Here is a 26,889-nt window from a genome sequence, read left to right on the forward strand (position 1 = left end):
AAAACTTTTTGTGTTTCGTTCTCTTTCTCGTTTTCGTTTTCGTTTTTCGCTTTTGCAACGTCCCCGATTTACAAGTGACACGTCCACTTCGATCGTAGAAATAATCTTCACGCACGAATCTAAAAAAACAAAAAACACAGAAAATAGAAAATAAATAGAGGAGGTGTTTTTTTTTTTTAGAGAGAGAATTTAGGACAGTGCCGTGCTTGTCCCGCGGCTCTTCGACAAAATATTCTTCGGAATCGTTCCACGAGCGGTTTCTTATCGACGAGTGATAGACTAGATACAATACTTATATTACAACGTTTCCTTCGACTTGCCGGAAGTCGACGGTCGCGTGGGATCGCGGCAAGGCCCAAACCTCGCTGGAGAACGCACGTCTCTCTGCCACATTCCGCGAACGTGGCCAAATTAATGCGATACTATAGAAAAATTACGACTTTTTTCATTGACTGTTCGATTATTTCATCAATGTACATTGTAACGATCGTATTAATTTATTGGATGGCGTTGAATAAAATGCTCGCTAATAAACAAAAATTACTCGCGTTGAGCAGCTTTTGAGCATGAATCGTTTTGCAGTGTTTTCCTAGTAAAAACAGTTGTAAAATTCACGAGTTGATTTCTTGTTTTTGATTCTAGAAACAATTGTAAATAAAATTAGTAGTCTCTTTGTTTCAAGAATCAAGAACAGAAAAACAGTTTCTGAATGTTGGTAATTCACTATAGGCTATTCAAGATAAGTTCCTGCAATCGGGGTCAAAGTTTCTTTAAATTTGATTGTCGATCGTATTAATTTGTCCACGTCGGTGAAACCACGATGTGAAAAACACGGAATTTTCAAACGTGAAATTGAAAGATTTGACGCGACGAACCTGGAGAATCGGATCGGCAGATGGGCCTGGGGTTGGACGAATTTTTGATACCTTTACTCGTAGAGTTCTTTCGAATCAAAATTGATTTTAATTCGTTTTCCTCAACGAGTTTCCTCATTTTATATAAATAGTAATCGAAGAAGAAATTGTATACTTCTGATCTTTCTTAATTTTGTAAATTCTGTATAAAATCTTTGAGATTCTTGGAAATTCTGTAGGATTGCTATTTTTTAAAAGCCTTGAGAATTTGAAGAACTCTAGTTTTAATTACTTCTTTCATCTACTTACGGTTGTAATCCATTGAAGTATGATACACTCTACTCGAAGTTAAAAAAGCTGGTCGCTGAAGGCCATTTCCACAAGTACGAATGACGTCACACGGTATCACTTTTTGTGCAACATAGCTACCCTTAGATTTCCATAGATACAATGAACCTTCGACTTTCATTTATTTTAATTACAATATAATTCTTGATGAACTTGTTTGACTCACGTTTGAAACGATAAATTTTATATACAAAATCGACGCACTGTTCTGTTTCAATCACATTCGAATTTAAAAGTGAAACGTTAACATCTCCTGCTTGTCTCTAAATGACCTTCAACGAGCACATTATATGGCGTCAAGTATCATTTTTTTAAATTCTCTTTACGAAAATAAAATCATGCAACCATTATTATTAGCTTCGGTGAAACTCTAAAGCGTTATCTACGAAATTGTTCGCAACCAAAGATGAACAAAGGTCAAGATGGAGGATACACATCGAAATTAACAAAAATCTTCATCGACACCTGCCGACCTTCCCTAGAAAACTGCTACTAAACATCCCCGCGATTCTCCATCGAGTAAGGTTTCGAAAAATGTCTACCCCAAAGCAACCGAAAAAAGACAACCCGATCGAACCAACCCAATCGTCCAGTGAGCATCCCCGACGGTCCAAGAACGTCAAATGCCAGTGTTTCAACCTGACAACGCGATCGTGGCGATTCGCGAGAGAGACATCGTGCTGTCAGCGACGGTTGGTTGCGGCGGGCCGACGGTCTCGTGAGCCGGACGGTGTTATTGCGAGGAGGATTGGGGTGGTTGTCCGTTAGGCGGCGGGGGCGGGGGGGGCGGCGGTTGTGGGTGTACCTGGTGGGGCAGGAGTGTGTGCGCCTGCACGTGACCCGGATGATGATGGTGGTGCTGATGGTGATGGGAGTAGAAGATCGGCTGCGCGGTGGTAGGGGGGCAGGAGGTGCCGACGCCGACGCCGACGCCGACCGAGTGGGAGAGCGCCGACGTCGCGACCGACGCTGGCGCAGCGGCCGTCGGCGGTGCGGCCACCGACACCGAGACACCGCCTGACGCCCCGGTGCCGGCTGACGCCTCGTGATACAATATCGGCACCCTGACCAGTCTCTGCGCGGCGTGCGCCATGTTTGCCGCCTCCAGCTCGGCGGCCAGCTGCCTCTTCCACTTGTTACGACGATTCTGGAACCAGATCTTCACTTGGGTTTCCGTCAACCGCAACGACGCCGCCAGACCGGCGCGTTCCGACGACGACAGGTAGCGTTTCATGTCGAACGTGCTCTCCAGCTGGAACACCTGCGACCTGGAGAACACCGTGCGCGTCTTCTTCTTGCGTTTCATGCTGCTCGAGTCGCGTCCGTCCACCCCGACCTGGACGCTGTTCGGATTCCCGCCACCGTTGCCGCCGTTCCCCGTGCCACCGCCGCCGTGCAGGCCCGTCGAGTTCGTTGATTCACCCTCCCCGTCGGCGTCCTGGCAGTCGTCCTGCTCCCCGAGGTCGTCGTGGCCCTCGTCGCCGGATGACGGACTCCGTGTCCGGTGCAGACGGTCCTCCCCGTTCTCGTCGTCCAGGTCGTCTGCGCAGAACAATAATCGAGTCGTTGAGAATTTTAGCGAGACTGATTCGTAGCGATCGGTCGTTTTTGGGGGGATGAGAGGGATAATGAAAACTTATGCTCTTACTATCACAGCGACTTTGAAGACAAATACGACGAGTTATAGTTCAAGGCTACCTAATGGCTGAGAACACTTCAAGATCAAACAATCTTGTTCTTTTAATTCAATTACATATCTTCGTTTATCTTCCACCAGAGACTTCTAAGACATGCGCAGACAAGTACAGTTCAAGGTTACCCAGGGTCATCGAAAATAATTTTGTTTCCAAAAGACAGGTGTAATATTTCAGAAGGTATCATCTTCCCACTTCTAATGTAAGTGTTCGCCAATGGGCACCAGTGTGACCTTGAATAACGATCTTGATGTGGAAAGAGTGACGCGAATGAACCAATTTTCGCGTAAAGCAAGCGCAGCTTAATGGCCGAGACCGTAGAAATTTATATCACGCCCGGTAGCAATACTATCCATTTGGCTCTCTGCATTTGCCACAATGACAATAAACTACCGATCATCGGCTGGATTCGAAGCGTATGTTTCCATTATCGCGTACGCGCGCGCGTGCCGACAAATTGAAGCGTTAATCGATATCGATGAGCAGTCTTCCGCCACCGCAGCTACTAAAAACGAACGCATTATCGTCCTCTCGAGCGACTTCGTATCGGTTCTCGTGTATTTCGAACGATAAAAGCTTAAGTGCTTTCTACGTTTCACGTGAACGGCGCACAGGCGAGTTGTTTCGATATTTTACTCGCGGAAAACACGCCCAATCGCACGGAGAACAATAAGGTCGTTTATATTTGCCCTACCGAACTTGGACTTTAACTAATAATCTGTTTCGATGTAGTTTGGCAATTATTGGTAACGAAAGTTGTTCAACCTAGAGGGGTTAATAATATGTTGGCAACAGTTTCTTGGTGAGTGGTAGCGTAGAGGAGATTTGGGGGTTAATTTTGTTGTTTTAGGTGGGATGACTAATTCTTTATGGAAGAATTCGATGAAGGAATTCTGAGAGGAATTCTGAGAGTAAAAGTATTGAAGCATGTTTATCGTAGAAGTAATAGTTTCTGAGATATAGAGAGTTGTTCGATAAGTGTCGCAAGCCTGTGTTCAGTAACTATCGCGTGGTTACTCCTGCTACTTACAAAACTGGTGCTTTGGGAACCTCTCCACTGACCATATCGAGCTATTAATGAATCATGATACTGTTTTGCCCTGCGATACTTATCGAAGATTCACCGCATTTGGTGCACTAAGATATTTCTAAACTGCTAAGATTGAATAACGATTCTGTAAATATCTCAGGACGTAGAGACTGTAATGGTTTCTTGAACATGAAGGTTGAGCATAATCCTCGAGTTTACAGGCTACCCTAACAGATGTATTGCTACACTAATAATCTGCAACCTAAGCAAATATTGACCTTCAGGAAATGGAAACTACTTAATCGTATTTGCGTTGCGTCAGGCACCGACGAAATAAGGCCAACGTAACTTCTTCTAGACGCATAATGCTCGAACTTCAGAATAAAGTGCATCTTCCAGAATTTACTGAAAAGAAACTATTCAATGAATCGTTTTAAAACTCTTACCAAATATTAATCGAAGAACATTTATCGTGGGGACGGCTATGGTATCGATAGTTTTTTCATGAAATATGCAGTAACAATTGCTAATACAACAATTGCATCGACTGAACGAATTTAAACGATATTACAGCAGAGGCAAGTGGTGAGCCAACAGAGCCATGATTTCGCAAATCGCGCTATTTATTTGGTGTTCGTGATTGTTGCAGATCGTTTGCCGCACCAAATGCGTTAATTAACCGGTCCTTTAAAGCGTTCCTCGTGGTCGCGGATAGGATCGACGACGAGATCCCTCTCTCGATATTGTCGATGAATAAACTCGCTCCAGCGGCGCGGATTCGATTAATCACAGGGCTATTCATCTCCGGCAGCGTTGCATTTAACATGTAGTCGATTGATAGTCTCCTAATTAATATTCTATTTATCCACTTTGACGTAATTGCTTCGGATCGCGCGCGTTCGCGCGAAACTTTTTCATCGATCGGATGGAATATTCGACATTTCCCCTTCCCCCCCCCCCCTCCCGCCCTGGTACTTCGCGCCTTTCGCGCGATTTCGCTAATCCCTTGTAAAATTCACGGTTTCGCTAATTAATGTTAATTTAAAACGCATGTCGGCCAACAGTTCCGATTGCAACGATATTGTCTGCGAAATTCTCGAAATACTCGCCATTGCAAGTTACAATTTTATGGTTTATAATTACAGTTTTCGTTATTCAAGTAATTCGAGGGTTAGAAGCATCTATTCTTATTCGTTTTAATATGAATAATTCGAATGACTTGGTAAAATGAGGATTTGGCGTTTCAACTGATCCTTTTCTGGATAAGTTCGTATAAAATAAAAATCGACCGATTGGACTCAGGTGCAAACTCCCAGCGTGCGACTACTACATATTCTATATAATCTAACAAACACAGTTTCAGATTGCTTTGAAAGATCTCGAATGACAACTTTTCCCAGATTCGTCGAGTTCGATTTACCCTGTCTACAAAATAAACAAAAAATTGATCGTTCGCAACATTTATCCACCAATTATTCCGTTATACCAAAAATTCTGACCAATGGTGAGCCAACCTCATTAAAAATAGGTTACTTAATTTTTTTAAAATTTAGCTCACTAAATCAGAATTCCTCCCAGGGTGAGGTCTAGTTCCGTCTATCTAATATTCGGCCATCGTCTTCTCGTGTAGCAGTCAACTAGCAGTCAGCCAAGTATTTTGGTGAAGTGGCAAGAGTAAAACGATCGGTGGGTAAGGCGATCGACGTTCGTTTGTCGTGGTGGAAGCCGTGGAAGCCATACTGCTCGCCGTCCACGCTCGCGTTTATACACTTACGTATAACGTGTACAGACCCTCGCCTTGCCTTTTTCTCTCCGTTCCGTTCTCTGCTCTTTTACGATCCTCGTCTTGCGACGTTCCATCATCGCCACCTCCCTCAATCTCATCCGAAAACATCCCTCGTTTGGTTTGCCCCGACACGCCGCAAAATCAAACAGGCCGGATCGCTTTCACGACTTCCACCTAAGTCGTTGTTTTGTCTCTTTCAATCGGTAGTTTACCTTTGGAAGCTTTTTCGTTTACGAGGAAATATTTTCGGAGGGGTAGAAGACCGCGTTTGCCCTCTTTGTTTAGGGATGAAGAACTCCTTGATGGCTGATGAAAATATTTGGGAATATTTCCTAATGATAGGGAAGGCGTGATTTAAATGTTGTATATTTATATTACAAGTACATGTTTTGAGAAATATTTCTGCAAATTGAAAAAGAAAAATGGTAGTCTGTAAGAGAATATAATTCTTGTAGCATGTATACTAAATAAAAGAATGTACATACATGTATCTAAATAAAAGAATCGATGTTTGTAACTGTAAATTGAAGATAAATATATCTTTTGAGTGACAGAATGTCTGCAAGGTTGATCACAGAGTGGGAGATAGTCAAGTGTTAGAGTGGGGGAAGCTTTGTGTGCGACCTTGAGTGGCCAATTCAGTCTGTCTCGACTCAAGCTTGCATCTTCGAATTGCTCTGAATAGAAGGCCTTATATTAAAGGAATTTTGTAGCAATTTGAAACAACAACAGCCTAATTTCAATATCTTATTTCTTCTTCTTTTTATTATTATTATTATTATTATTATCATTAGTACTTTCTTATGTATATCTTAACTCATACAGTCCATAACATTACTATATTCATTATTATTTTTAACATTTTAATTTCTTTAAGTAGCTGCTACCGTAATTCGAAGAAGAAATGATATTCGATCCGGTATTTGTTTGCGCATAGTTAATCGAAGTAATTATAACAACGAACCAATCACGTTAATCGTTTGGTGTTTGGATTCATTGCTCGTCGATAGGTACACCAGCACCCAGCCTCGTCTATCTAGTGTATATAGAATATTGTATTCAACCGCGCGATTTTCGGTAACCCGCCGCTCTCCACGGGAATGTTTATGGATCTATTGTGCTCGACTAGCTTAAATATATGATCCTACAATGAGACGTGATTACACGCATACCGAGGACAACGTACAATCCAATCGAGGCATTGGCACAAAAAGAGAGCGAAGATGAATTCTTCTTTAACCCGTTCACTGCCAACCACGAGATGTCTCGTAGTTCAAATTGATTGCAATTACTCGAGGGATAAGTTTATAGCCTTTTGAGCCACGATATTGCAAGAGAAGATCGTAAATTTTCTTTTCAAAACAACGAATTTAATAGTTTGTATTAAATCTTGACGCCCAAGGGAAAACGCTTTAAATTTGCCTGGCAGTGAATTGGCTAATTTGAGCTTGAAATGAAATGAAACTTGCGAATTACTTCATTTTAATTACGATTTAAGGCCTATTTTTCGTCTGCGTCAATATTGTAGAGAATTGTACTCGAGTTGTGAACAGAAATCGTTAAGTTGGACACAAAATAAACAGAAAATGGATATTTTGAATGATAAATTATAATGCCGATGTTTCAGACAATTTAACTTCAAGTTCTCTTCGAGTAATATATCAGAAGTCTATTCTCAAACGCTAAAACGTCCGATAGATCGAATATGTTGTTATCTTCGTCGATCCAGAGGTCTCGACAATTCCATATACCATGAAACACGGTGTAAACTGTGTATCGGCACCCCGGAGGGTTGATAAAAACCCAATCCAATGTAACTAAACCATCGAGTAACCCGGGAATGCTACAACAATAGAATCGCGATTGAAAACAAAATTCGAAAACCAGGAGCCTGGATCAGTGGTGGGATTCAGAGATGTTTTGATGGATCATTCGTGATCGCAGTAAATCTTTCAAATTTAAGGGGAAGGAGAATATTCTACAATTTAAAGCGAAGTAACAAATTGAGATTGATCACTTGGTGAGAAACAAAGCTACGAGGTAAAACGAACGAGGAAGTATGTATTTATTGCATAAGGTCCCTTTTTCTTTTATCGTGAGTAGGCAGGTTTAATCTTTTTTGTCTTTGCAAATAAATACACTCTAATGCTAGGAATTGGTGTTAATAAACACTAGTGTTGAGAATAATTGGTCTCGATTCCCTTCTCATAGATAAATAGAGTTGGTAGAGGACTTAAGCACGAGTCCCTCACTACCGCTTTTCTGTTAATTCACAATTAAAATGATTGTTCACCGCCACAGAAATTGTCACTGTTGACTTCTCTCGAGGTAGTTGGACTGGTATCAGAAATCCTGAAGTATATATTAGAGGGATCGAAAAGTAATCAAAATGTCTTCGACTTGGAAAAATTGTTCAATGAAAAATCGAAGGACTTTATTAAAAGGGAAATCGAGCAACTGCCTTTACGCAGGCAAAAAGTGTCAGAAAATGATGGAAATTAGTTTATTGATTAGTATTTAAGATTTCTTTAATAAATAAATGTTGATAAAATTTTGAATACCTTTCGGTCTCCCTAATAGATACTCGTATACATTTTCTCAGCTGTTTAACCATGCATGCGAAAAACAACTAGAGATTTACTCCAAATCTCAGCTGAGAAAAGAATTGACAGTGATTAGAGGTAGTACCAGACCTAACCCTCAACTATAATCTCACAGCAAATCCTACTGTAATTTTAAATGTGTATTAACACTTAGATCCTCAACTGATTCCTATACCTTGTTAGAGTCAAATTAAAAGTTCTTACCAGAGCTAAACTGTTTCAGCTTCCATTTCCCAAAATTTCGTAATTTTTCAATAAATTAGCCTCTAAAATCGTCAGAAAATTCCTAGCCATTGCATACATATAACCCTCCCAAACAATAACTCGATGGTTTCGAACCGCGGCTCTACCTTAACGGGAATTCAATTCGATTGGTTTCATCCCTGCAACTCACCCCTTTGCGGGAAGGAAGCGGAAGCAGGACTGACGCGGCTCAGCGAGCCCACCACGTCGCTCGGCGACGGATGCTCGAGCGTCTGCAGGCCATGTGTCGGCCTCCATGGAAACGGCCAACCGGCGCCGCTGGGGAGGACGCCGCGGATGCCGTCGGCGTCGACGATGTCCGATTGGCCGGTGACCTGCACAGCGTTGCTCAGCGCCGACGACGCGGCCGCCAGCCGCGAGTGATGCTGATGCTGTTGTTGCTGGTGAAGGTGCTGCAGCGTCGACGGGAAAAACACCCCACCCACGCCTATTCCCACTGGGTAGCGTCCTGCTATCAGTGACGACATCAGGCCCAATCTGAAAGAATACGTGCTCTGTCAGTTTCGTGTGTTCATTGACGCAGGTCGATGCAACTTTAAGAATTAAACACAGGCTTTTTGAATTTGGCACTTTCTGAGGAAAGAAGGGAAATGGTGAAATTCTTGGAGCATAGACACTGTATAATATTGTAGTAATGGGAAAATATGGAGCAGAGGGTTGAAGACATGATCGACAGGTGATGTATTGGTTCCTTGTATTGCCAAGTTTGAAAATGGTACGAGAGTTATTTGAATAATGAAGCCGGAAGTGTTATTTCCTTTTAAGCTCTAATTTCTGTTATTTATGTGATTATTATACTGACATCTGCCTGTAGTGTCTACCCGGAAACATTCACCAATTGATATGGATTTAGTGTAGTTTGTAATATTTACGCGAAACGTCTACTATTTGATAGATTTATTTAAAAACAAAAAAAATGAATTTACAATTCCAATAAATTAATCAAGAAACAACATCGCCGAAAGTGCAGGAGGAAACAGCTGATTCGAGCAGAGCTAAAGCTCCAAGTTCGATCGCCTCGCATGGTTTTACAGATCTACGAAACGGCGCTCCGGTCGTATTTTTCGCGAGTTTTCTGGGCCGTTCGTAGCGCGGGAGTCGTAAAAGTGAAACCGTTAGCGAAAATGTTTGGCTGGAAGCCGTTTAAAGCCTCGCTCTAAATAAAACACCGCTAAAAAACTTGGATTAAAACAGTGGCCACGTTTTTTTTACCAGCGGCGGAACGTTTTCAATGCGAGGCAAGCCCATCGAGTTTACAACTCGAACGGTGACCATGTCCGAGGCGTCGGGCTCGATTCACCCGAACCTGTCTTCTATCCCTCGAAAAACCAGGCGAATGTTTCCCCAAACCCATTTTATCCAGTCCACAGCCGCGCAGAAGTGAATTCGCCCATTCTCCGTCTCTTTCTCCAGAGATCGTTTCGCGAACGTTACACAGGCGTGCCTGCACTTTTCGGCCCTCCTCCTGCCCTTCGTCGCTCTCCACCAGGAAGCCATTAATATACCCCCGGGCTACTTGGCCCTCGAGCTCAAAAGGAATTTCGAGAGTTATGCCTATTAAGAGCGACGCTTGCGTCGCAACAATGACACCCGAGCCCCGCTCGTTTAGCCTCATTATTAAGAGCGAAAATCCGCTTATGGCTGCAGACTCTGCTCCTCGAATCGTACCTGCGCCGCGTGAAACTCTCCTCGAGTCGTACCTGCGAGCGTACGACACGCGCATTGGGTGAACGGAAACGCTCAGCGAGACGCTCTCTTGTAAACGGTGTGGAGAATTCCTAGCGAAGCCTCTGGTAAGGGGGTTGTTAGAGTTGTAATCGATGGCTTGGTGTTTGGAGGGTTTGGAGTGCTTCGACAAGTGTATTCAGAAATGGATTCGGGAGTTCGAGTGGCTGCGAATTGGAGTGTGCAGATAGAGTTGTTTGATATGGGCGTGGAGACCTTATAAGAGACGTACAATTAGCAAATTTCTGTAATAATTCTCAGATAAGAGAAGTTTGATGATACGCTGGTGTGGATAGTAAGTGTGAGAATGCATGTTTGTGATTGTAGCCCTTGGATGCAGCTCTAGCAGATGGAGCTTGTGATAGTGTGTAATGCAAGGTATCTTTGTAGTTAAAATTCTCAAGCAAATGTATTTCGATATTTTTCTGTCAATATTAAATTCATACAGTTGGATATCCTTGTTATAACAGTTAGAGCTTGTGAGAGTGTTTAGAGCAAGGAATCTTTGTAGTCGAAATTCTCAAGCAAATATATTTCGATATTTTTCTGTCAACATTAGATTCATACAGTTGAAGATCTGATGTTATAGCAGTTAGAGCTTGTGAGAGTGTTTAGAGCAAAGTACCTCGAATCAGAATTTTCAGACAAGCGTGCCCTAGTGTCACTTTCCTACAAATAGAGTCGATCAAACTATCAAAATCAACATCTATGACTAGAATCTTTCGCAATAATCATCTAGAGTTTGCGACTGTGTTTAGAGCTAACGACTTAAAATGCCTAAACAAGTGTACATCCCACTCTACTCCACCTAACTAAAACAAAATCAGAAATCAAGCCCTCCACAAAACACAGACTTGCATCTAGATTCCCCAATCGCATCACAACCCCTAAAACTCACCCCTCCACAGCTCGTGCCACTCCTCTCCATCACAGTTCGCCAAACAGAGCCTCCCGGCGTGTACACGCTCTCAGACTTCCCGATTACAGGCGCAACCATAAACACTCCTCCGTTCGCCCCAGCCCTAAATGACTCTCGATCACACCACGGACGCAAACGGTCCTCTTCGCCCTCGCTACCAGACCTCGCGCAGTATCCGCAGTGGTCTCGTCGTCCCGTATCCGCCCCCTGGAGACCCCAGCGTCGCGTCCTCGCGCCAGAACTCTCAATTATAGCGGCCATTTTAACGGGTCGCCCGTTACAGCTGCTCAACGGCCGTGTAACGATCGTTACTCCTGATCAGCGCGGTAAGTGCAGCTGCGACCGCTTGACGCCGCGTCGCGACGGAGCAACTTAACGCGAGCGCCGATTTGCGGCGACGATTTAGTCCGGGTGAAATGTAGGTAGGTAGGTAGCCGAGTTTCCGCACAGGGCGATACCGAAAGGTGGTAGTCAGAAGCTGAGGCTTCGGAAGCCATACTAACTCCCCCGTGTTCCTGGCTACGCTTCCCTTCGCAGTCATGCTCCGCGTCGAGCGATCCGATCGCCTGCTCAACGCACTTTCCTATTGCACATGCTCGGCAACGATCGTCGACGATTCCTCGCGGGGGCTTGTCGGTCGAGCCGACCGAGCTGGCACATCGATTACCGCTGGGATGCCTTAATCGCTGCGAGCTGTGTTCGGAGACACCAATCTGGTATCGATTGGCCAACCTCGGACGTTGTTGGAATTTTTAATTGACCGGCGCGGTCGTTAGGCGTTGGAAGGTGTAGGATTTGGGTGGAGATCTAGGGAGGTAGAGCAGGCAGTGGGAGGGAGCTTGTACTTTAGGGACTTTGGTTTGGGTTTTGATTGGTGAGCTTCGATTTTGATTGGACATGTTGTAACTGTCGGGAATTTTAACTCTGCATATTTTTTTCTGGTATCTATCCGAAACTCGAGATACTTTCTTAGCATTCTATCGCCACGAATGCTAAGCTTAGATCGACTTCGAGAATGAGATCTCTAATTTGAGATTTGAGAATCAGACTTTGCCACACTGACAATCATTTTATTGACACTTCGAGTCACAAAGAAATGAAATCTAAACAAACATTATTGCTGGTTGATTTGCTCTCGTCCTCGCTCGTCTTCTACCTCTCCAGTGGAAAGGGTTAAGAATGACTGTGGCCTTCTGGTAATTTCCCTAAATCACAGGCTTCCCAAATTTCTCGTGACACGGATTCGGACCACTTTGGCTCAAGAAACACCCCCTAAGTCCATTGATTATCGATGCTCGACAAGGTTCGTTTAATCGATGACAGGAGGGGACGTGATTGAACTGAGAGACACCCTATCGGAAAAGACAAGCCTGGTTCAATGTCCTGATTGGAATAAGAAAACAGAAAATTATTAAACATCATCGTTCGCGTGTTTCCCGAGATGTATCGCACAAAGCTTCATCAAAATTAAGGGGATGAAGGAGTTAGATGCTCGGCGTAACTGAACGGTAGCCACAGAAAATAGAGAACCACTGCACCGGGACATCGAAGACTTGAAAATCCGTAATCAGTCTACAAACGAAAGAAGATCGGAAAACAAACCCGAGCTGTCCGCGCAGAAAGGGATATCGCTAAGAAGATCTTCATCCCTTACAAACAACCTTCCCAACAGAACGTCTAAAAGCTCCTCTCGATCCTCCGAAAACTATCAATCGTTCTCCTAATGCGTGACGCTGTTACTTTAAATTACTCCTCGCATTATTTTATATTCCAACCAGCTCAATTAAACCGTAAGAAAGGATTTTTCTTTCCTTCCTGTAATTTCGCTTAAAATTGAAAAAGAAATTGCGTGTGTAATCCTTTGCCTGCCAGAGAGCGATATATCGCTGCTCGAAGCAGTAAGTGTTAGAACTCGTTAAAAAATCAATTTTGCTTTACGAAAATAACCTCGTTATCTAATGTACGTAGATTTATCTGTGCACTTCAATTTTACTTCAAATACCGTAATACGCATATAACGACTGAGAAGTCGGTGTCTTCTTTAGTCTGCCTATTTATACCGAAATATACCGTTTCTGTTCACAATCATGCATCTTTGCTTAAAATTCTCTGGCGTTTCTCGGATATGTATGAAAGTTTCCTCTGGCGCTTAAAGGGTCAATTTGAAAACTGGCTGGCACAACGTTTCGAGAACTAGAAGCATAACAGAAAAGGAATTTATATAAGATACCATTAATGCGTAGATAAGAACGTTTCCCATCTCCAGCATCGATAATCGCGCGCTGTCGGAGGGTGGTCGCGCAAGAAGAGGCCTCGTCGCCAGAACAAGAAAGAGGAAACGCAAAAGAGGAGTAGCGCCCCGAAGGCATCAGCCACACAGATGCCCCAGGAAAGATAAAAGAAATCTGACAACCGCCTGTTTGTAAGCATTCAGCTGTAGGGGGGAGGGAGAGGTCTTTTCTAAGGAGCAGGTATAAACACCCAAACACTACGGTCGTTCGAGGAGCGTGCTCCACCTTTTTCTGCCTAATTCTTGCGCGGCTTACGTCTTCTTAGGTAGCCAGCGGACTGAATGGCCGCGGGGAGAGAGGCCATTGCTTTCTTCTCCCCTTTTCCGCGGGCGCAATCTTCTCGCTCTGGCCTCTTCCTCGCTCGATCGATTCCACCTCGAGAGGACCTACTCTCGACTTCCATCGATCTCGGCTGCCACCGATACTTTCGCTTTTTTTCACTCGCTCGCTCAGGAAAAGGAGTTTAGATGGCATTATTCGGCGAACGTTTGGCTCGTGACGCAGAAAAATGTGCTTCGAGAGATTTCAGTGACTTGTGAGCCATGGTAGTTAGGTTGTTGACGCTGTTTGCAGAGGGGTTTAAGAAGGATATCTTCAACAATGGAGTTAGAGGTTCTCCCGATGAAGAATACGGTGTTTTAGGAAGTTTGAGTGAGTTGAGGATAGTCGACCATCGAAATATGCAGGGTTTAACTCGGTTTGAACTTGTCTGAAGGAACAGATCATTGAAACTATTCTATGAAATGTATAATAATCCAATTTCTCTTGGAACAAGGTGATATTCTTCGTTATAGTTGCTCTGAATACCGGTGTTCTTAAGCTCTGACAAGTTTGAGACAGTTTGAAACCACAGGTCGTTGATACAGTTCCACGAAATCGCTAACAATCCTCATCTATTAAAATTGAAGTCCCATTCCTCGCTGTAGCCAGCTTGGTGGCCTCAAGTATCGAAGTCCCTCGAGTTTGAGGCAGTTGATTGCAGTATGCCCGCATTTCTTTCAACATCCGTAGTATGTAAGATTTTTTTAAAAGTGGAGTCGATCAATTTGCGCAGCGAACGACTCACATGCAAGAAAAATTAAAGAGTTCGAGATGCATAAGGTACATTTCGTATTTAACCGACAATGTAGCGTCGACTACGACTAAGCAGTGTGACTTCTCGAATGAAAGGGGGCGAAAGCGGACAGTGCAATTTCCTTGCCTCTGTCCACTTCAATTCGTAGGTGTCTCGCCAACACCTGAGCAATGTACAATACCCAATTCGCGATTTTCTCAGCTTGTTAGTCTCGATAGTGTCCACGAGAGAGGAAACTCGCTGATTACCGAGCGCGGAGGGACTCCCCTGCATAATCGGATACGGACGGCTTTGGCGGAACGCGACGGGCGACTACAGTCGAATCGAACGTCTAACCGACGACAACGTCGACGACGACGTGGCCGTGTATCGATTCACTCTCGCTGGTCAAGCACGGAGTCGGATTCCTTCGACGCTTGCCACGGCATCCTCGGGCAATTTGTCCGTTAAACTTTCTCTCTGCCTCCTCCCCCTAACCTCCTAATGCCACTGTACCCCGTTCAATGGGGGGATATTATCCCTTTTCCCGTATTGATTATTATTCCACCTTTCGCTTGGGTTGCTTGCGCGCGGTGAGTAAGTGCCATTCTCGAATATGAACTCTTTATGCCGTGGTTAACGATCGTGCTCGTAACACGATACGTTTTGTCGTGTACCGTTACACCGGGGGGCTCGGTCCCGAGCGCAGACTAGGAGGAGAAGTCGATTACGCACGATGGCGGGCAATCGGCCCTGGGTTAGGTTCGCGCGCTCCAAATTCGATTAGAACTCTCCATCGGAGAGTGATCCCCAATTTTCCGAAGGAAGGAGAGTCGAAAGGTAGTATACAATGGAGGTTCGTACCAGAGTCGGGCAAATTTTGTTTCGAATAAGATTCGATTCGTTATTCGAAGGTCCTCGATAACAAACGAATTTGTCACACCCGTCGGTTTATTCGTCGATCTATCCAAACGAAAATTTATTCAACTAAAATTCGTACTCGAATGCGTTCCCGTTCGAACGATCATTCCAACGATGTCAATTAAAAATTAAAATTTCCCAGACAGTTGATCATCGATAAAAATAGCGTATGCTCGGTATTGTTTCGTCGAACAAAGCAAAATAGCGAGTATCGTTTTGGCTTTAACACGCACACGGGCAGATCGTATTTTTATCGATTCGGCTAACAACGTTCACGGTTACGTACTGACTCGCGAGGTGTCATTACGATGACCCAACAATGAGTTATTGGCTTTCAAAGTACTCGGCTAAATCCGCTACTTGGCTTCGTTCCGCTCGCTGCCTGTTACAGGCCAAGTGGAGGATTTATGCTTGCGCCTACACAGAAGACAACTTCATTTCGCTGGATTTCAAGGAAACAACTTAATTGCTTTAGCGCGACGCTTGCGGGCTTTATAAACTCGACCAGGATACACTCGCGGATTAAACTCCGCCGAGCGACGGGGAATTAATTACGGAAACGTCGCAAAGATTTCTTCGCTTATTAAAAAGTTGTCGAGTTCGTTGTACGCTTTCAACCCTTACAAAACGCGCCACTCAAACGCTCCTGTCGCTGGCGATTTTCGAACCTACTTAATTGCAAATTGAATTAAGACACCCCCTCGAACATTGGCCATTATAAATGGAGTACTTCGCGAAAAACTTCGTCGAAAGTGTACGATCAAATTGTTTATACAAGGCGTTGTTCTTGAGAAAATCGGTGTTCAACATGCGCGAGGGGCACACATGCTGCAACACCAACTTCACGTATACCATCCACTTCAAGCTTGATTTCTTCGTGAACGAAGCTTCGCATCGAAAAGTCGTATTCCGCACTCCTTCTTCAGTTTTTAACGCAAAATTACCCTATATGAATCGTTTTTCGATCACTCGAGGCAGCGTTACGTAAAACTCAATAAAAGTAATATAAAAGAAAAATATCACTGTAGCTAACTTATTATAATCTTAACGAACACGTTGATTTTAAAGACGGTAAAATGGTCCACGTTAAAAATCGTCGAAAAGTTCTTTTCAAGGTGGTTTCGCCAGCCGTGAAGTTTTTGATTTGGGAGAAAGAATGGAGGCGTCACCAGCGTAAACGAGAGCAGTGGAGAAAACGACGAATCGAGGAGATATACGGAGCGAGCAAGGGGATCAGGGGAATCAAAGGGATCGAGAGAGAGAGAGGGAAACTGTGTTTCGACGCGATTATTATTCGTGGTCTATTCCCAGCTACCGTTCATTCCACATTTGTTTCCGACGTTGAACATCCATATCGCCCTCGAACGGGCGATCATACACAGTGGGCTTTATCGTACCTTCCTTTGAAACTTGGAGCGCGATCCCACGCTAATTAACGAATCATTCATCAGCGCTGTAATTAACGAGGCCGACTCTGTCGCGGATTATCCCGACCAGATCTTTTGCGCATAGACGTCATGCGCCTGCGGTAACGTTGCCTGAATATTGTTGCCCCGCTGCAAAGGGGCCCGCGCGACTTTTACTCGGCGCGAACAGAGAAAGAGCGACAGAGAGCCAAAAAGAAGCAAAAAGTGAAAAGAAAAATATTCTTACGATCCTGTATCTCGCGTTTCAATGCCGCCCGCGAGACTAGTTCTTTTTTTTTTTTCTTTTTAATGGAACGCCGTTACATTTGTTGCACCCCGTTTCCCGAGGATAAACACGCGGTAATTAGATTGGAACGCGGGAAAATATTGAAGATAAACGGGAGACGCGTTCTTGCTAGCGACGCGTTTACGCTAAGCAAAGGACTAAATTTATTTCGACGTAATTTGCTCGGCGTGTACATAATAAATGCGTAAGATGACTTACAAATTTCTTAAGAAATAGGATAAATTGCTTGGTGTAATGAGAATAAATGTACACGAGGTAGGTTGAATGTAACTATAAACGTGGTTTTAATTGCAAGAAAGGGATTCTTTGCGAAAACGAGCAACAAAAACTTGTTGGGTTGTCCAGAAAGTTCGTGACAATTTTTAAGAAAAATTCAAAGGCACGTTTGAATTTTGATATATATTTATCGAATTACATAGTCAGTTCCATAAGTATACGTACACTCTATATTTATCGAAGAAATTTGTCTAATTTAAATGATAGCCTTCATAATTCTAAATCGATTCTCCTTTATAAATATGTATATGAATAAACATCCAACATATATATATATATATATTTACAACTACAATTTGAACATGTAGAGGGTTCTAATACTTATGGGACTGACTTTAGGTACCATTTTGTTCCATAATCTTTCCACTTTTTAAGAAATGTATACATGTTATTCGTTTTCAACCATTTCGATATATTGAAACATGTACCATCTACCAAAAATCGACGTGAACTTTCCAGACAACACGATATAATAAAGTTTCTTTGCAGGATCTTTCAGTATTGAGAAAATCTATTTTAAAACATGCGTGGGGCACCGTCTACTTTCTTCCTGTCTAATCTCGGTTTCTTTGAAGACGATGAGTCACGGGGGAAAATTTTATCTCACGCTTTCGATTCAATTCTTAACTCAAATTCGTTTAATTAAATATGACTTAATTTAAACGATCTTAAATTATCGTATCTCGTGTTTCAGTACCACCATCGATAATTTCACCATCGACTTTCGTAATAAAGTGACATTACATTCGGCGCTCTAAGTTCCCGGAATAAACACGTGATAATTTAATTGGATCGTGGGAAAATGTTGAAGATAAACGGGATACGCGTTCCTGTTAGCTAGGTGGCATTCTGATTAATTCATGGAGTCCTGCGCTCACGTCTCTCTTCCGGAATATTATCAATATTAATACGGGCTTTGTCGTGTTCCCTTTTAAACCTGATAGCGTCCAGTCTGGCGAGGCGACGGACAATTATTCAACTCCGACCAGTTGAATTATTTGGCCCTATAAAGTTTCTTCGAGACCGCAAGCTTCGCCGGTTGTGCCGATAATCGAAGATTGAAATTTATTGGACCGCTCCTGGTAAGTTCTACTCGTTAACTTTTCGTTAAGCATCTTTTTCTTTGCGAGAGAACCTATTTGGGAGAGTATAAAAGCAGCCCGATGATACTTTTGGCGTTTGAAGTGTCAGAAAGTCGAAGAATTCGAAAATGTCTCTCGGACTTATAGAAAAATGTTATGTTTTAGTTGATTGGCGTTAAGATGAACATGCGAGTGTGATAAAAAGAATAAATAATCGTGAATTTCGTAAAAATGAAAGTAGCTTTAATAAGACAGCTAGAGTTAGAAGCAATGTTCTATGATATTAAAACACTCGCTACCGGCAGATATTTTACATTTCTGATACCTATATATTTACATTTCTAAACATATAGTGTATAAAATAAAAAGATTTTAATAATTTTGTCATAACCAGTAGAATTTCAAGTAACGTGAATTCACGTCGGTGATCGGGAATGTGTTAAACCGAGGATTCTTGGCAGCACTGTTTGAGACCCGACCTAAATGGACTCGTGGGCCCCAAAAGTGGTATACGTAGACATCGCGAGCACGATCTACTAAACAGTCGCTATCCAAGTGATCCGTCTAAACTAGGCTACTTGATCCTCTCCAATTTCCTCTCACCCCAAGCACCACCGAATTTAGCCATCGTTAAATCCACGTGGCAGCAAATTACCGAACATTAACGTTAACGGTTTCCACTCCGCGCAGCGCATTTCAACCGTACTCCTCTCTCCGCGCAAAGCAGTTTACAGCCACGGTATCGCGACTTGAGCTTAACGCGCTTCCGCGAGCGAAGCGTGGCCGTCGTCCCGTCGTAGAACGAACGGATGCGAGGTAAATTCGTAGAGCGTCTAATTCGGATAATATTCTACACGGGAATCCTTTCCGCTGAAATCTCTTCTCCCTGGGAAATGCTATTACCGTATCAGTTTAGGGGCGGAACGGAAGGGGTGAGAGTGGGGAGGGGTTGGCGTTAAGCGTCGAGACGGCGGAGAAGATTTCGCGGTGCAAGCTTTTCGTGTACTTAGCCGACCTTGGCAAGACCAAGACTCCTGGCTGGATGCCGTATGCACCAATTTAATAATAAATCGAACCTAGAAGTTGCTCGCTTCCTCCTCGCGGAAGACGTAAGGGGGCGCGCCGAAATGGGCGGGATAGGTGCCCGTTTCTCTCGGGAGCCTTAGGCTCCTTAACTTTGACTACGCTGGTGTTTCATCCGCTGATGTATTATGCACCCGCTGCCTAATTGATTCTTTTCTACTTTCCGCGGTTCCCCCCTGATACTCGATCTTCCCCGAAACAGGTCCCGAACCTCGCAACCTTCTTAGATTCGGAGATTCTCGCTTCCTCTGCATAGATTTTCAAGTATTTTTCGAACGCAAGAAGAAGAAATCGATACATCGCTTGCCAATGTGTAAATGTTATTTATACGAATTCTTAAGGTACGTCTCTTACATGATTGGTAGACCTATGGATATAGCATGTCACAATTATCACAACATCCTGTGTTTTAAAAATTATTAACGGAAAAATTGAACGTCCTAAGATACTAGATCGATTGACATTTAGTATTCCAAGAAAGCTACTTAGAAACAATAATATTTTCTATACTGATTCATGCCGTACCTCAGAATGTGCGACGGCTAACAACCTTAACATGTCTGTTAATATTTTTCATGAATCAACTTCGGCGTTAAAACATTCATTTGCAGCAATTTTGCGTGTGCGTAATCTAGTCAAATATGGTACATAATGATACGCCGTGCTTGCCTCCATTTCTTTGATTTTTATTCTTTTTTTTCGTACTGTATTCGATATCAAGGGCATATTGCCAGTAAATAAAGCAATATTATTATTATTATTGATATTTGCAGCCGTTACAGTAAAGCTACTTCGAAGGTTTCTATTGTCGTTTCCATCAACGCACACGTATCACCCGCCGTCCCTCGGTGTCTCCATGCGCACATTCAATTTTTCAAAATGCAAACGCTCGCAATTTGGATTGTCCCGTCCCCCCGGTGCCACCTACGTTTCCAATACCTCACGTCGTTTAATCTCCCAGCGCAATGGCCGACAAAAACCGCGAATTCCCCCTAAAATGCCTATTTTCCAGCCCCTTCTGGCATCCTACCAAATCCGTGGAACGGAGTGTCCCGTGTTCCCCGCGCTCGAACAACGCGCGATCGCGTCTCGACGATGAACGACAGAATCGTCATCGCGAATCCGAAGCGACAGCAATCGTGATCGCTCGACGAGAGCCACCCCCGCGTGACGGGGCCACTGCGGTACCCCAACGAAAACCTTTTCCCTGTTCGTCGAGCGCGACGGAGTAATGGTGCATGCGAGTGGAACTTAATCAAATGGTAAACGGGTGGAAAACAAGCAATCGGAGGCATCGAGCCGGCAGCAGCGAGCAGCCGGTTGCAGCGGTGGTAGTCGTCAATCGGAAGGGGGGTGTAAATCTGATAAAATCATCTCGAACCCCTCCCCGTCGCGGCCCCTCGTGGCACGGCGCTCGTGTTCCTCGCGGATACACTCGATACAGAGCCGAGCTCTAAGTAACGTAAGTAATGTAAGAGGGTGGTTGTTGCTACGGTTGTTATTAAATGAGACAGCCTAATAGGCCCATTACGGACCCCTCCGGTCCATTCCCACATAATATAATCCTCACCGCACGCGCGCGCTGCTCCCTGCTACTATATCAACCCCCGACAAACCCCCTAAACCCCCTTGGTCTCTGCTTCGTCGTGTATCTTGATCCGAGAGCACTCACGCCCACGAAAATTTCATCTGTGGTCCACGCGCGACGCGCGGCTCCGCTTGGCAGCCTGTGTTCTTCTAATTTTGGACCGCCAATCCGACGGAAGGTGACTTTCTCATGGCGCGGCAGAGGTGTGTTGCTTGAAAAGGATATTTTGCGTCGAGAGACGGAGACTTGGGGGTGAGCTCTTGGGAGTTTGAGCTTGTCGAGCAAAGGTTTGGATCTCGTTTGACGACGTTGGTCGTAGAAAGATGGACGTCGTTCAGACAGCGAGATTCTCTGGGATAAACAGAACGAATCGCGACCTATAGATATTTTACGTTTCTAATTCTAATATCGGGTACTGATGAAAACGATACAATTCTGTATCGTTAGGGCGAAGATAAAAATGACAAATGATGTTTTGAAATATCGATGTTGTAAATATGTAGTGCACAAAGTGAACAGATTTTCATAATTTTTTTATAAGTAGAAACAAAATTTGTAGCGAGCTGAATTCACGTCAGTGGTCGCGAATCTGTTAAGAGGTATTACTTGGGGTAGGTGCGAGCTGTAAGAAGGCTGAGTCTCGAGGAGTTTGAGTTGGTTGAGAATGGGTGTTGACGTTATGAACGGATTTAAAGGGTGAAGGGGTTCAAGAATAACATTTCCAACGGGGAAGACGGTCCTCTAGGGCAAAGAAAAGGACTTTAGGTATTGTTTGATGAAGTTTAATGTATGATGTCAAAATATTGCTACTAAAGAAGTTTGAGTCGGTTAATCGTGATCCGTAGGCTGTGGTTGTTAATGTTATTCGTGAAAAGGTATGATCTTCAATAATGAAGAGAAGAATGGTCTCTAAGCTAACTACGAGGAATTTATGTGGCATCGTTTGATGGATGGTTGATTTATAAGATTGAAGTTAAAGGGTTTCAGTTAGTTGATAGTTCAGGTGTTTGGTGACATTAACCCAAGTGTCTAAGACTCACCACTTCAAGGACAGAAAACAAAGTCTTTTTAACGAAGAAAGATGAATCTGTATTGATCTGTAGTTCTTTGAGTCAGTCAAGTCCCATTCACGAGCATTGGATATTTGAACCGTTCGCTGCGCAAATCGATTTACGATCGACCTAACTCCACTTTTTAAAAAATCTTAAATTTAAGTGTCAGAGCCCTTGGTGTAGTCATAACTTTCTGTATTCATGATAACTTTCTGTATTCATGATAACTTTCCTGAATATTAAAGATTAACACCATTAATCGACAAAATTTTTGTAGCCATCGAATAATAAATAATTTATTTCAGAAGCCATTTCATTGCATTTCTCGACTGTTCTTTTTTTATGGAGTTAATCGATTTGTGCAATGAACGACTCATTTGTCCACAATCTTCTTTCTACCGTTCGTAATAAAATTAGAAACGGTTGAACATAGTTTGATCTCGTACCATTCGAGCAAACACGTTCGCCCGCGTGAAATGTCTGGAAGTTCAAGTGCAGGTTCACGCTTCAGGATCGTCATCGATGACCGTCGATTGCTCATGATGGAGTGCGATAACAGACGGGATAGTTATTATTAACTGCGCGTCCGGCACCCATTGCAGTGCAGATTTAACATTGATGGCGCCCGCTAATTCCTTATTAGTAAACATTGATAGCTCCGTTCAGTGGTATTGACGCGTTAATGCGACATGTTAGTTGCACCAAACTAAACTATGCCATGAATCATTGCAAGCAGCAAATACTCCGTTCCAACTGCATTAAATTGGATCATCGTGCGAACCTTTAATTATTCTTCGTAATCCAAGCGGAGGCATGCAGGAAAAACAATTTTTCATAAAAGAAATCATAACTGAAACAAGGCACTGTGACGCTGTGAAGGAACGTACGATGTTTACATTAACATTAAACCTACCATGACCGGTCAAATGAACGTTTTCAAATTTTTGTGTAGAGTTCTTCTACGCAATACATGAATTATATACAATTGTTTCATGCATCATTCAGTTTATTACCACGTGAAATATTAGTGTTGACAGAGTAAATTATGTGATGGGTACACGTCTGTGAATTTCGGGACCGTCGGAAGGCTAACGCGTGACGCCGAAGTTGCGTACGTCTGTTTATTTTACGGATGATTTCAGTTTTAAACTGTTGGCATTTAGAAGCTATACGTGCCTAGTTTGGTAATCTAGGTACCAGAAAATCTGTTTATACAGGTATTTGTTATAGTTTCTTTCACCGAGGCATTTGAAGAATTTATCTCTTCGTGTCCTATTTCCAAATGTTTATGGATGTCTCCTTGTATGCTCCTGAAGGGTTAAATCGAAGGGCTCTACTCGTGCGACGCCTAGTTTGGAGCAACAGTTCCTAAACGAGATTGAATGAACAAATCGACCGCAGTATTTAGTTCAAACGTAGCTCCCTGCTCTTTAAATCTCAGCCTACGATATGAAACATTGCCCGCCTCGAGCACTATCAAGAATCCGGTTGAGATAACCGAACTACCCAAAAAACCTGTCAACTAACAGCCCCCTAGACCAAATTATCGTCCTCTGACCAGACACCTAATCTATTTTCCTGACCAGCGAAAAACAGTGCAACGAACACGATTCACCACTTAGCATAACAAGAAGCAGATGAACATAAAGCAAACGTACCTCGACAGCATAGCCAAGTCCGCCGACGCTTGGTGTCCCAGGAGCGGATTCGCAGCGGCGTCGTTCGGAGGCGAGAATGTCGTTGCTGGGCTGGTAGCACTGGTAGTACACCCGATACCGATACTGGCCGTATTGTTCCTAGTCTCTAACCCGTGGCCCACCGTAGAAGTGCCCCTTTGGCTCGAGTACCTCAGAGGCGTCGGCGAGGACAGTCCTCTTCCAGGGCTGTCGCAGGTCGAACCGATCCGCTGGGAGTTTTGCGTTTGCGGCAGCGGTGAGGCTCTGTCCACGTCCGAGGACTGCCTCTCGCCGGACACGGTGGACGTCGAGTCGACTGGCGGCGATTCAGGCCTGCCGAGGATGCTGGAGATGCTGAAGGACGTGTACTGAGGATTACACGGGGGCCTGAGTGCCGGCTTGCCGACGTCGAAGCTGAACGAGTGATGATTGTTCAACCCGCAACCGGGCTTGCCGTTCTTCTCTTGAAGGAGCAGCTCCGCTGGCGTCGAGCTACTTCTCGATCCCTCCAGCTCCAGGTCCTCCTCGGACACCACAGACACCTCGATCTCCGTTTCGCCCGACATCGTCGACGCGCGTCCAGCGAGCCAAGGTCCGGGAATCCCCGTGCACGGCACGATCGTCTCCAGTCCCTCGACCGTCCCGTCACCGGTCACACGCGACTCGTCACCTCTTCCACTTAGCACGATCGTCCCGTCGCCCGTGTCACCCTCCCGTCAGAAGCTCGCCGCCGGCTCCGTCGACGTTCCGACGGCCCAGCAGAGTCTGTCCGACACGCGGAGCGGTTCCAGTCCTTCGCGTCGCATATCAGTCCAACCGTGTCGGCGCTGATTCTCCGTTCTATCTAATGTGCACCTCGCGTCGCCTCCGTCGGCCGGAAGTCCCTCGTCGTCGTGGATCGGAGACGGATCGCTCGATCGCGCGACATTCGTAAGCGATACCCTGGACGACAGGATGATAGGAGACAAGACACTTTGGAGGGCCCACCCTTCTCAGAACTCACCCGCTCTGACCACCCCTCTCGTCCTTCAATCTATCCACCCCTTCCCACCTACGTGCATGTGTGCGTGCGTGTCAGCACCTCCTATCGCCGCCCACCGGTCCGACACCGTAGCTTCGCTCCTCTCCTCGGCTCTCCTTCCCCTCTCGGTGCTCTGTTCGCGAAAACGTTGCTGTGGCGTGTAAAACCGCGAAGAGTAACAACCGAGTCACTTCCTCGAGTCACTTTCTCTGGCCGTTGATCGTTAATCACTCGTCCACTCGCTTCCACCGGGGATCTCGCCGTTTCTGTCCGCGATTCGGATCCACCGAGTCTCCGGGAATGTCGTCGTGCGTCTTCCGCTTTCCGGCTGGACGCGGGTACGCGCGGTACGGCGGGCACACTCGCTGGCGGTTAGCTCGCGACGTTGTAGCGGAGCAACGCGAGAAAACGATTCACCCACGAGCGCGCACCGAACACTCTGCGATCGCGTTTCGTGGCGAGTGATGGACTGCGGATGGGCCGCTGTGCTCGCACTAAGGGTAGGAAAACGCCGTAGAAACCACAGGTCACACGAACGAGGGCCTTGCTTGAACATTCGCGCACGCAGCCGGAGAGCACGGAGACAGGGGGCAGGCGGCGGTAACTCCGAGTGGTGTGGGCAAGGGGGTACGTCGCGGGTGGGAAAGAGACGGCGTAAAGATCGAGACTGCGCGGAGGAGAAGGACGGAACGACGGAGTCACGCTTCGAGAGTCACGGGGTGGTAGTTGCGCGTCGGATAGATAGACTACCGAAGGACGGACGAAACGGGCCGAAGGGTAGCGGCGGAAGGGAGAGGCACGAAACGGGACGGAGACGGAAGGGTGGCCCCGCGCGCGCTGGAGGGGTAGGCGAGGGACGGCTATAAGCTGGAAGTTGCCAGAAGGGGTGTCGTTGTTGGAGGGGCGACGGGCGGGGCGGAGCAAATGGCTCTCCGAGGGGGATGGATCTCGCGATTTCTCATAGGGTGGTGGCGCGATCGATGACTCGTGGCAGAGTGTATCCGGCACGGGGGTAGCCGTAGGTGCGGGCCAATCGCGTGAGCCGCGGAGTCCTTAACTCGAAAGATACTCGCCCTCGACGATCCTGCGGATCGCGGAATGGGGGTGGTTGCGGTGGTTTAGCGAGGCTACCTACCGTACCCCGAGTCCGGGGGCGCGGAGAGGGGGTGTGCGGAGAGTGGAAGGGGCGGGGGGGGGGGGGATAACACACAACTCCGCTGGTGGTGCCCGTGCCTGGCCGTGTTACTTATCCATTATAACACTCCAAGATCTTGATTTAAGCCTGCAGCCAGCGGTGAGCTTTTAACCAATTAGCCTTTATAGCCTACCCCCCTCGACGCGCCCCCCCCTCCTGCGTCCTCGCCCCTCGTTTCCAGTCGTCGTTTCCCCTCTACCCCTCGCGTTTCAGCTTCGCGGCAGTCTATTTCTCTCTCCCTCGAGCTCGTTCCCTCTGGCTTGCTACCCCGTGGCACGATGGTAGTTGCCGTACCACCTATATCCGTATTCTATACTAACGTCCTCGCCGCAGTCGCGCGATGTACCCACCTAATCTACTGGTTCTCTCCCTTCCACCTCGTTCCCCCGTACCTCTCTATCTGGTTACCCGCTATCCCGGTAGCTCCCTCTTTTTCCACCCATCCGGCCCACCTTTCTCGCTCTCTATAACCACATGCATTATGCGCGTCGGTGTATCAGAGCCGCGTATTCGCGCGTACAAATACCCCGAGCACGTAGCCGGCCGCGAGGGGGGAGAATGGGGGGCAGAGTTTCTCGTACCGAGTCGGGAACCCCCGAGTCGTACAATCTCCCCGTCCGTCACTCGCCTACCCGTGGAATCCTTGAGCGAGCTTAAATACGGCGTCGGGTGACGGAAATTAAGAGTGGAGCCCGCGACTGGCTTTTCCTTTTT

At 45.4% G+C, this 26,889-nt stretch overlaps 1 protein-coding gene across 2 annotated transcripts; it reads right to left on the reverse strand.

Moving 5' to 3' along the window:
• LOC128893410 (homeobox protein Hmx-like) lies at positions 1 to 25,705 on the reverse strand. Of its 2 annotated transcripts, XM_054154321.1 has the most exons (4): positions 23,942 to 25,705; positions 8,710 to 9,056; positions 2,008 to 2,744; positions 1 to 119 (listed from the first exon to the last, which is right to left on the reverse strand). In XM_054154321.1, the coding sequence occupies exons 1-4, from the start codon at positions 24,523 to 24,525 to the stop codon at positions 108 to 110; spliced, it is 1,680 nt and encodes a 559-aa protein (XP_054010296.1). In that variant the 5' UTR covers positions 24,526 to 25,705; the 3' UTR covers positions 1 to 107. The 2 variants fall into 2 exon arrangements, with proteins under 2 accessions (XP_054010296.1, XP_054010295.1); XM_054154320.1 differs by lacking the exon at positions 1 to 119 and having other exon boundaries at positions 1,698 to 2,744.
• Between the last annotated feature and the right edge of the window lie 1,184 nt (positions 25,706 to 26,889).

Source organism: Hylaeus anthracinus, unplaced genomic scaffold (assembly GCF_026225885.1).
Source record: "Hylaeus anthracinus isolate JK02 unplaced genomic scaffold, UHH_iyHylAnth1.0_haploid 27453, whole genome shotgun sequence".
In the NCBI taxonomy this organism is placed as follows: Eukaryota; Metazoa; Arthropoda; class Insecta; order Hymenoptera; family Colletidae; genus Hylaeus; species Hylaeus anthracinus.

Excerpts from the sequence above, each read along its gene's own strand:
- LOC128893410 (XM_054154320.1), bottom strand. The coding sequence starts at position 24,525 with ATGTCGGGCGAAACGGAGATCGAGGTGTCTGTGGTGTCCGAGGAGGAC. Across the intron at positions 9,057-23,941 it reads GACTTGGCTATGCTGTCGAG|ATTGGGCCTGATGTCGTCAC; the intron begins GTACGTTTGCTT and ends GTATTCTTTCAG. Across the intron at positions 2,745-8,709 it reads CGCTTCCTTCCCGCAAAGGG|ACGACCTGGACGACGAGAAC; the intron begins GTGAGTTGCAGG and ends TGTTCTGCGCAG.